This window comes from Diuraphis noxia, unplaced genomic scaffold (genome assembly GCF_037042655.1).
Source record: "Diuraphis noxia isolate RWA-SAM2 unplaced genomic scaffold, SU_Dnox_SAM2 contig0003, whole genome shotgun sequence".
NCBI classification, from domain to species: domain Eukaryota; kingdom Metazoa; phylum Arthropoda; class Insecta; order Hemiptera; family Aphididae; genus Diuraphis; species Diuraphis noxia.
Window position 1 is genome coordinate 66126144 of NW_028301713.1, and position 12418 is coordinate 66138561.

The 12418-nt window shown below is 27.4% G+C and overlaps 1 protein-coding gene across 1 annotated transcript in view; it reads left to right on the forward strand.

The window, feature by feature from the left end:
* Positions 1-361: 361 nt before the first annotated feature.
* Positions 362-12418, forward strand: part of DIP2 (disco-interacting protein 2) — a 167707-nt gene continuing 155650 nt past the window's right edge. Inside the window, exon 1 of the mRNA XM_089224978.1 lies at positions 362-1156. Coding sequence (XP_089081104.1) covers positions 1072-1156 — 85 coding nt within the window. The 5' untranslated portion in view covers positions 362-1071. The remainder of the gene's footprint in view (positions 1157-12418) is intronic.

Below are 12418 nucleotides of genomic sequence, written 5' to 3' on the forward strand. Positions count from 1 at the left end.
GTCCTGAAACTTTTAAATTATCTAAATAATTAAAAAATGAAATTAAAATTGTATCAAGTTATAAGAAAAAAGCCAAGTACCCAATATCAAGTGCCGACCTAATAAAGCCCCTAAGTTATTAGGTACTGCCGTACTGGGTAGTTATAATTCACATTATTATTGTGGTTAATGCTATGTAACGAGGGCGACGGTCGACGGGAATACAACGATTGCGCTCTACCGACGAACCGCGCTACCTGGTCGCCGGTAACCCCACTATGACCATAATTCGTTCGTCGGCAGCAGCAGCAGCTGTAGCGGGCGGCGGCGACGGACGCGACCCTGGCTCGCGTGCACCAGTCGTCAGTGTGTGCGTGCGTATCGATGCGGCCCGTGTACCGCACCGCGATTTGTTCTCCCCACCGGGAACGACAATAACAACTGCGGCGGCGGCGGCAGCGGAAATCGTGGTAGCACGTTTTACGCAACCGACCGGTGAACACGGACGTGGTACCCACAGCGGTGTGTTGTCGGGACGACCGCGGTTCTGTTCGTTATCATTTTTTTTTCTCAACGCCATGCCGTCTCGCATCAAACAGTCTCGGTTTGCATAGCGAGAACGAACGTCCGACGCGTGCGGCGCCCCGCGTTCATGATCTCTAACGCGCGCACAAACACACATGCGAATATACGATTGTAGTGATAAATAACAATAATAACAATAATTATGATAAAAATATATTACAATAATATTGATGTAAATAATAATATCATTTGTGTCGTCGTCATTAAGTAATCGTGTATACGGTTTTCTGGAACGTTTAGCTATAAGACACACAGTGCGCCGTGTTGTTGATTTAAATTTTTTCTTGCGTTTTTTACTCGTTCGGCTGTGAATAATATAATGGTTTAACACTTAATTATCTATTATATAGTTTTTTTTTTTTATCGCTATCCGGTGTTATCTGTGCGCACGCCGATTGTTTACCACCCGATAGTGTCAGCCAGACGGCCACCACATCTCCTTATCAATTTAACCGTGTGATACGCGAAATAGTGGTCCGCTGCCGGTGCGACCACTGCACCACCATAATGGCTGAATTTAACGTAGACGTTACGCGGTTACCCGACGACGTACGTGAAAAGCTTGCGGAACTGGAACTCGAGTTGTCCGAAGGCAAGTACCTACTCTAAGTTTTTACTCTTGCGGTCTCCTGGACTGGGGTTAGCATTGCTGGGGTTGTCGCCTCCCCCGCACCAAGCCTTCGCCAACCCCTCTACAGTCCGGGGTGATTCATTCTACCGGCTCGGTTTTCTGTACAGAGGTTCTTTATATGCCCCATAATGAATGTCCCTTTTGAGGTTATAGTGTTGTCATACACTGTTGTTTGCTGTGACCCCCTGATTTTGGGGTCTCTCAGGAACTTTAGTACTATACCGTCTATACCTACCTATCAGTATGACTGTAGATCGGCTTAAGTTCCGTCCACATAAGTATTGATTGTGTGTACAATTTTTATCTATGGAAGAAACATATTGGACTAAGTACTATTCATATTTAATGAATGATTAAGTTTATTGTTTATAATTATATAAATATATAATAAAAATAAATAATTTAGTCATGTTAATTTCACTTTTATCTTTATTTATAAATAATATATTTCAAATGGCTGTCCTTAAATCCATTTAAATATCTATTTTTTTTTAAACTACTTTATGAATTAAAAAAATTGTTAGAAATGTTTGACTTGTTATTAACCGAATTCCTACCAGTTTTTATCAATTGAGCAGATTTTTGTTGGTTAATAAACTTAAATTATAAATATCATAATTGGTTAATTTGGTATATCTATAATAGTTTTATTTTAAATGCTTTGAATTTTAACCAGGTGAGTTGTATTTCTATTATTTGATTTAAAATTGGTAATGATCTGTATTTATCAATTAATAGGTTTATATCATGGTGTTAAAATGGTTTATATTTATAGAAACTTGTATTTTTTCTGGTAAATAAAATAACTCAAAACTTAGATCATTTTAACCCCATCATATCACTAAAAGACAACATTTATATGGTGACCTCAAAACAGTTTTCAAGGAACAAACTATATTACTGATAGAAAGGTAGTTTTAGCTATTTTATTTATCAGTAACAATACATTTATCGATATATCTTTTTTTTCTTTTTACAATAGATTTACAATACAATATTGTATATGCTATAAGTATAATATTTAGTATTTATTATAGTATTTATAGTATTTAAGAAACCTGTGAAATAATTAATTTACAAGGAAAAAATGCAAATTTGAATGTGGACATCGTTAAAGAGAAAAATTATCAATGAATGGCACTTGTTATCTGTGGATCTAAAACTGTTTTAATATTCATAATATGAAGAAAAAAAAGTAAATAAATACCTAGTTTAGAACTATTCTTGTATTCATATTTTGTTTGAACATAAAAAGTTTGATGTGGTTATAAAAACAATAGTTTTGTGAATGAGATACCTAAAGAACATTTTGTTAGAATATGTGTTTATTTTTTATTTTATTAAACAACACTATAGAGTATAGAATTAATATATTTTATGCATTCAGAGAATACTTATAAATACAATAATTGCTAAAAAATAGTTAACATACCTGTAATTGTGTGCAATTAATATTATAGAGTTGGTTTTGGTCTACCTTCATCATATTATGATAAACAAAGTCAAAATCTTGAATATCATTACCTGGACGCAAAAGCAATAAACTAGTACCAGGCTATTAAAATTGATGTTATTTCCAGAAAGGTGCATTGGCAGATATCTAGGGGGCTTAGCTACTGATAACCACTAAGTCCCCTCAAAAATGTTTGCCAAATTTTTAGAAACATTGTTTTCAAATAGGTATACATCGTACATTTCAAATGTTGAAAACATTTTTCTTATAATATAATATATATATACTATATAGTATATACCTATACTACAGCCGACAAGGGTCAATATTTCTAGGAATAGGTATAGGTCGAACAAGAATAAAATTTAATTTAACCATTATAGGTTGATCGACAATCGCATAGTTAACATATACCTAATTGGAATTCTATTCTAGGTATTAATCATTTACCAAATTTATACAAATTGTCACAAATAAGACTTACTTTGCCAGCTCTGCAATGTGTGAGCTCAGTTTTTCAGATATATATGTAGAATTATTACATGGGTGAGAACTTCTATGCTCTAAAATCGGTTTTTTAATCTATCTATTCTTCACATTGAAGAAGACATGACTAAAAGTATTGAAAGTGAAGATATTTTAAATGAATTTTCAAAATCCTCCAGAATGATTTTAAAATAAAATATTCATTACTGTTATCACCTAATTATTGTTATTTTAACTGTCTTTTATATATTTAATATATAAAAGACAATTATAATTGATATAATTTTATTATATCAATAAAAAAAATAGATTTTTTGGATAAAATAAAATTTGAAATAATGTTTATAATATTGGTAAATAATTGAACACTAAAAAGGGTGTAGCCTTTTAAGGCTTTTAAGGGAAATACCTCTACTTTTTAGATTTATGTAAATAATTGTAGCCCCTCCAACATTTTTAATGGATATCTGCTTATGGAGAGGTGTGTTTACTTTTTAATAACAATATTGTATTTTTAAGTTGATTTTGCTAAAATAGTAAAATCCCTTGGTGATCTATGAAACCATTTAGAAGTTAGAACAAAAACATTAAGTTAAAACTAGATATTTTGATTTCAATGGTTTTAAACCAAAAATGGAAATAATATCATCACATATTCACATCTATAAGTTGTTGGCACTGGAAACATATTTGTGAAGAAGCCTTCTTTAAATGATTGTTAGATAAATATTATTTTGATTATTAATGTACAAATGACTGTTAATTAGATTAATACTAGGTCTGAACATGCGTTAAAATATTAACAAAACAATCCCTAGTTTATAAATACTACGTCTTATTTTTGGTATTATTTTGAAAATATTAGTTCTACACTTCCATTTGCATTGACAATCTTGATTTGTTGTATAATATTTATGTAGTAAAATATCACAACAACTCATTGTTCATTCCTATATAGGTTTTTTTTATTTAGGTTAAGATTGTAATAATGGTTAAGCGTAATTCATTTTTTCTATATTGATATTACATTATGATCACGTAGGATGAGTAACATTACTGATAGTAGTCAATAATTAAAAATATTGATACCTGTAATTTAATAATTTTGAATTTTAATTTTTGTTACCTACTTTTATAATTTACTAATGTTATTCATACACATAACAAAAAACAAAGTTAGTTGACACAATATATAATAGATAAATATTGAATTTATAAATTTATTTATTGTGATCTTTCATAGTAGAAATTTATATGTAAATAACCTTTCAGGCAGATAAAGTTTAGTTGGCCCTCTAAATGGTTCTTCCTAAAAACCAAATGATTTAACCATATTAAATGTTTTAGTAACTACCTTCACTATATTCACTTATCGGTTGAAAATTAAAATAACTTATTTGGCAATTGAACAAGACGTGGTTCTATTGTGTGTCAGGGTGAATATTCAAATGTTCTGTTGTATGATATAACATTACCTGTGTGTTTTACTTTGCAAATTTAAAATTTACATGAGGGGCATATTTTGAATAATAAATAAAATATAGACAGTAATATAATTCTGGGTAAATATTACCATTGGTGATAAATACTTGTATTTATATTATTATATATTATATATATAGTCAAACCTCTCTATAATGGACCTTGTATTAAATGAAATCTCCCTTATAATAGAAAATGTCAATTGTTCCAGTGCAAATAATATATGCAATTTCTTCCTCTCTATGGCCGAAAAATGTTTGGTCATATGCGATTCCGTTATAGAGAGGTTTCACTGTATATATTTATTAACTAAATACTAAAAAATAAATTTTTTCGTTTAAAGAGTGTTACTGCACTTGTGTTCTTTATAAAACTCGATAAAACTACATGGAACAGATAGAACGCATTCACACAAGATTATTTATATTAAGTTTTTGAGTGATATTTCATCATTAAATAAGATTACCCATTAAAAAGTTATATTAAAGATAAAGAATAATATTTTTTAGTGTTTGTCTTATTTTACCAATATTTGTCAAAATATTTTCTTAAAATAATTTAATATCCATTTAGACGAATATACAGCATTTATTTTTATTTTTCAAATCGAATATAAAATCAATTAATTATAAAATATAAATCCGAAATGTCAAATCTTCAAAATTATTACTGTCTATAATTGTTCCTCTAGATAATTTTATCTAAAATTAAGTACCTATTCGAAAATCAGAAAATTGGTTTTACGTGAATGCGTTTTATTTATGTATGCGTGTGGGTCTAAGAAAAAACAAATATTACACATACATTCTTTAATTTTATCTGGATATGGACGGCAAAAATGTTACTATAAAATGTTAGATTCTAACAAGTGATATTTATCACGAATCGCATTCGCATATATTATGTTAACACGTTATTATTTCATTGTTATTTAAATAATAGATGGCGAATTTTAAAGTTTATGACAAATATAATGTTGAAATTCCTGGTTAGGTAAGTTAAAATTAACAATAAATATTTTAGACTTAGGTATATTTTATAAAATCGTGGTTCTTTTTAACCCTTTCTAATTTTATTTTGAGGTTTTTAAAAATGTACTGATTATAATATTATGTACTTATCAAAAAATTCGATTTTTTATTCACAATATTTCGTAATTTTTCAAAGACAGTCTGTATAGTTATAGAGATATATAAATATCTAATTATTTAAAATGTTTGAAGAGTTATCCTTGAACTCAGTTTAATATTGATGAATTGAGATATGTATAACACATTTACTCGTAGTGTCAAATTTTTGAAACACTTGATTACTCCAAACAAAATTCTGTTAACTTTAATTATTCATAATTTATTTATTAATTGTTAATTATTACTTTTTAGTTAATTACGTAGTATTTACATTTAATTTTACATGTTTATAATGTAATGTTTATATAATAATTTATATTTGTACAAAGCATTATTGGAATTATATAATAGTACGAATGTTCTCTTTCAATCATCGCTGATATAAAAACTCGTTCAAAAATCAAAATTAAATAAAGCCTAATCTAATGTAAATAATATGAGCTATCTACTGATTTAAATAATTATATCTGATGGTTTGTTGGAAAAAATTCTCATTATTCGTTCTAATGAGCAATCCTGCCATTGTTAATGTCCTTGATGTTTTGTCGTTTTGATAATATTCAAACATCAAAAATAACATAAAGATCTTTAACGAAATAATGCCATTTTCCTATTAGTTTACTTAATTCAAGTAAACCAAGTACTGATAATGTTGTCATAATTAATCTACGTCTAACATTATAATAAATAAACAAATCTTTAGAAATTACGATATTTTGTTTTTTGAAATATAGTTACATCTATTATACTTTTTACCATTTTATACTTGATATATGATATTGACAAGTTGCATCTTTAGAAAATGTATTGAGTCTTATTTATAAATAAACTGTCATGAGAATAAAGATCTATTTTTTTCTTAGTTATTCTATAACTAAATATAATTAATAAAAATATAATACGATTTGTCAGATTTGACTGTTAGCTACAAGGACTAAATTTGTGATAATTTGGCGTTTGGACTATGCAATAGTGGTGTTTAATTTCGGATTTTACTTGATAGATTCATTGAGGCAAATGCCAAATATTAATTTAATAATTATAAATGTTAGTTCTTACATAATATTGGTAATTTACCAGGTGACCTGGTCCAGGTCACTGTTATTTAAATGGTATTTCCTTCCGTTTTGGCTGTATTTTTAAAGTATTTATATACAGTTAGAAAACCTAACCATAATTTCAAAATAAGATACCTACAACGACTTACTTTACACAATGTAAATCTACTAAATAATTTTGGATTCTGAACGAAGTGATGAATGTATTGATTTTACAATGATGTGTGTTTTTTTTTTTTGTGTTTGTGTACAGCATAACTAGTCGAAATAATGCTTCGATTTCAAACTTTGGGGGTGGTTTCCGATGTAAAATTGAAGATCCTTGGTGCATTATAGGTCAAAGGTAAACATTTTCCAACAAGTTCCATCGTTGGTCACAATTTTTTTTTTTATAAGCGTTTATAGTTCAAATTTTTACGAAATCTGATGAAAACACGAAAATTTGCAAGTAATTTTAAAGTTGAAAAATCATAAAAAATTTTGTGTTTATAATTAAGGATTAAAAATATAACACTAAGTTTTCAATAAGTTTTCTTTCAAGTAGCTATAGAGAAAACTCGAAGCATCATTATAGGAAAAATTTTAAGTGCGTTTGAATTTTAAATTTTTACGAAATAGCGTAACGACAACGATTTATCCTGAAACGATTTTAAATATTTGTTATTATTCAAAAAGTATATGTCGTAGATACTTATAAATTTTATCAGTTATTTAGATTGGTATTTTCTTGACATGATTTAATTTTCAAAATATTTTTACTTTTTGAGATATTTATAGACGACTGAAATTTTCAATTTGTCTGAAAACATTTTTTTGAAGTGTCGATAAAATTTTTTTGGCCCTATCAAAATACTTGAAAATTTAATACAAAGTTCCTCATAAGTTATTCTTATAGTGAATAAAAAATTATAAGAATACATAGGCACAATTTTTTTTTTATTAGCATTTGAAGTTCAAATATTGACTTAATACTTCAAAATTACGGCAATTTTCAAATCATCTTAGATAGAAATTCATAAAAGTTTTTAGATCTAAGATTTGAAAATTTAAGACAAGGCTCCTTTCATATTTTTACAATAGCAGTTGAAAAACAAAAGAAATATATATGCATAATTTTTTTTTTAAAGCATTCAAGGTTTGAATTTTGACAAAATACGTAAAAATCACGAAAATTCACAAATTATTTTAAACTAGAAATTCATAAAGTATTTTCCTTTTATATCTAAGATTTTATATATCCTAGACAGATAAACCGTCTCCGTTCAGAATCGTTTTTCGTATACAATGATACCTATCATATTGCATTCAAATTTAACCTAGCAGAGCGATACCCACTTACCCGCTTTTTTTTATATGGATACCAAAGTAAAATATTAAATATAATTGTATTAAATCTTTATTCGTTTGGGGAGACCTAGTCGGAATCGGGACAGGTTAAAATCAGATTGAAGTCTCCAACAATTGCTAAAATAGACCTTTAAAAATAAGACAAGGGCAAATGATGGTCATTCATTCCTAAATGATGACTGTTATGCTTCACATTTTTCCTGCCTAGAGATTACATCTGTCTACACTAAGTATCTTAACATTCTTATTTTCTATGTGATCACAGATCAGTTCTATTTCTCAGTTCTCACCACAGTTTGTATTGTACAAGTCGTGTCGGAGTTTACTCCGTATCAGATAAAATAAATAAATAAGCCAAATTTAAAGTATTTAAAAAAATATATTCAATCTAAAACCATTCGCTATTAAATGTTAATAATAATATGGTGATTTGTTTCATTCCCCCACTTTACACACGTGAAAAATATTGGCTTCTACTCTTTGGTCATAGTAAACATAGCTTTATAGCGCTTTATAGCGAGAGGTTATTATTGACCTCTTAACCTAGAATAGTTGTATTTTCTGATATAATTATAATTGTCTTGTATTTTGAATTTAGTTTTTTATTCATTATTCTATTTATCTTAAATAAAAACTTTTATAAACTATTTCCGATAGTTTTGTCATAATATCTAGACTATAGTCTATAGTATAATATAATATAATATAAATAGACAATCTATATAGTCCTATAGTTATACCATAGTTAACTTGTCCATTGGCTGTTTTTCTTACAACCGTTTATTGTTGTAAGCCACTCACGATTATTACAATGCATGCGCAGTCGTATTGTATGCTTTGAGTAGTTACTAGTTAGGTAGGTAGTACAATAGAACATGCAAATGAACATGTATATTGTAATATTACTAGTATTTACTTGTTCACACAGACTGACACGTTATTGTAAACTTATGACAGAATTAGTAAATTATGATCATAGATATTTTAGCTATATTTACACGGTTTGTCGAAATATTAGCAATTCACTGGAGTTTAAAATGATTATAAATTAAAATAATTAATTCAATATAATTCGTAACATGTACAAATGAATATACAGAGTGATTTATTTATCAAACAACACTAATTTTTTCAAAACTGTAGATTTACACTCTTCTTGTATTGTATATTTTTTTTATATTTTTCACCCTTATATTTATTATGTAATCCATTATCAACTTTTGATTTTCAAATGGTAACCTATACTTAAAATTTCATAAATTAATAAAGCTATTTTTTTTAAATTAATTATTACGTTATAAATTCGAATTTAGCGCTAGTAGTTGATGAGTTATAGGTATTTAAAGTTTTTGATTGGCGTAGTGGAGGGGTACTGGGTTACCCCGCAAAATGTTGGTCCACTACTCCGCTTGTCTAAACTTAAAATACTTATAACTCATAAACTACTCGTCCTAAATTCGATTTTTATGAATCAAAATACTTAGAAAAATATTTTGCTTAGGAATATGAAATTAAAAAACTATGTTGTCATTCAAAAAAGTAAAAAACTTAAAAATGATAAGGATAAAAAATATTTAAAAATATAATTTTTTAATAAAAGCGTTGTTTTTTTAACAACTTGAAACTATGTAAAAAAATATTTTGAAAAAAGTCAATACTTTTTTAAATAATGAGTGTTGTTTGATAAAAGAATCACCCTGTATAAATAAATATATATATATATATATATATATGTTTTGTTCTTAAGCAGACTATTAAAATTACCTTATTAATATTTTTATATTAATTATTATAAGATTCGTTAATATATAGCGGTTAATGACAAAGGTTAGGTTAGGTTAGTATTTCGTGCGTTGTTTTAGATTCTAAGCGGTTCAATAATTGTATCGGTGTTACAATGTTATGGATTTTTAATTTAAATTTAAAATTTTTGCGTTTGTGTGCTCGATAAATGTCAAAATAATGATTCGATTTTCAACTCCAGTATCTTTTTCTATGGGAATGTGAATCTCGTTGGTGCATTCGAGAGGTTAAAATAAAAAATTTCCAATCGATTCCAAAAGTGCCAGAAATAAAAAAAAAAAAAAAAAGCGGGTAAGTCGTGTATGTCGCTCTGCTGTACAGTAGGTTACAAGTGGGTTACTGTAATGGATGGAATTAAATTTGAATCCAATGATATTATATCATTGTATACGAAAAACGATTCTGAGCGAAGACGGTTTATCTGTCTAGGATATATTATAAATTATTAAAAATTTTCAAATCTTAGATTTAAAAAGAAAATTTTTTATGAATTTCTAGTTTGAAATAATTTGCGAATTTTCGTGATTTTTACATATGTTGTCAAAATTCAAACTTTGAATGATTGTAAAAAAAAAATTGTGACTACGCATTTCTTTTATTTTTCAATTTTTATTGTAAAAATATATTATGAGCCTTGTATTGAATTTTCAAATCTTAGATATAAAAAGTAAATTTTTTATGAATTTCTAGCTTAAAATAATTTCTGTATTTTCGTGATTTTTACATAATATCTTGTCAAAACTCAAACTTTGAATGCTTAAAAAAAAAAATTGTGACTATGAATTTCTTTTATTTTTCAACTGCTATTGTAACAATATGTTAAGAGCCTTGTATTAAATTTTCAAGCTTTTCTGCCTAACAAATAAATTTTTATCGATATTAATTTAAAAAAAACTAATAATGATCGAAAATTTCAAATGCCTATGAATAGTTCAACTTAAGTCGAAATTTTTTGAAAATTGCATGGTGGATAGAATATACTTATATAAACATTAGGTGAAAATTTCATGTATCTATGGTCATTTGTTTTAAAGTTACATCAAAAACCAAAATCGATTTTGTCGAAAAATGAGTGTGCGTAAAATTTCCCGTTTTTCCCTTAATTTTTAGTTTGTTTTTCTCAATTATTTAGAAAAGTATTAAGAATTTTTTACTTTTGACCCCCCAAAGTACCAACTAGATTCACTTTCTGATCGAACGAGGTACTGAAGTCAAAAATCGAAGCATTTTTACTGCCCCAAAACGTGATGACAGACACAAAAAAAAAAAAAAAACACATCATGGTAAAATCAATACATTCATCGCTCCGCTCAGAATCTAAAATAAAAATATAAGGAAATACGGGAATTTTCACGTAAAAATTTTGGTTTTGATGTAATTCTAAATAAAAATTTGGTATAAATACATGAAATTTTCACTGAATGTTTATATTTGTTTATATTATCATATCCTATAGGTACACCAAACAATTTAAAGAATATTTCAAATTGCAGCTGAATAATCTAGGAAGAAAATTAAGTTAGACTGTTCGAGTATTTTAACATTTTTTCCATTTAATATTTGCATGTACCCTTAAGTTATTTTTGCAATAAAAAATACTGCAGCAGTTGTATAAATTCATTACAAATTTGTTTTTGAAGAATCGTTTTTAAGTGTCATATTTCATAATATGACTGTTATAATAAAACCTTACAGGTGCATCCATAGTTTAGATAATCCGGGTATTGGCTTCTAACTGTAATGTTTCGTATGCGTGTAGTTTGTATTCGTGACTATATTGACCATTATTATATACATACTGGTTAAGTCTGCGTGTACAATATACATATCAATAATAATCGTTTCCTTTAACGCACGTGTTTTGAATTGGAAATAATTTGATATAATATTATTGTATAAATTGTGGGAGGGCGTAATTTTATAAAGTGCTATGTAGGCAACTTATCATTATCATACAAATTATTCACATGATTTATAGTTTTGTATTAGGTAGGTAAACGTGAATAATTTATTATACCCAAGTAAAACTGAATTGGGATAGGTAATCTTTTTTCTTAAATCCTGCTTTGTAGTTCAGGTTGGTTACAATTTTTAATGTATTTTATAGATATGAAGTTATATAGATTCTCAATGGAGTGATGAATATTGAATTTATTGATTTTACAATGTTTTAAGTTTTAGATTCTTGTCGGAGCGATGAATATATCGATTTTACAATTAATGTAGTATTTGTGTTTTTCATCACCTTTTTGGACAGCAAAAATCCTTTGAATATTTTACTTAAGTATGTGTCTGATAAAAGTAAATTTTGTTGGTTCTAAGTTTAAAATTCATAGTAGTTTTCTAAAGCGTTGATAAAAACCAAAAAATAAATTCAAACGCGAATTTTTACACAACATTTTTCAACAATATCAATTTAGTTGTTTTTTTTGTGTCACTCAATAATAAATAACCATAGATAATT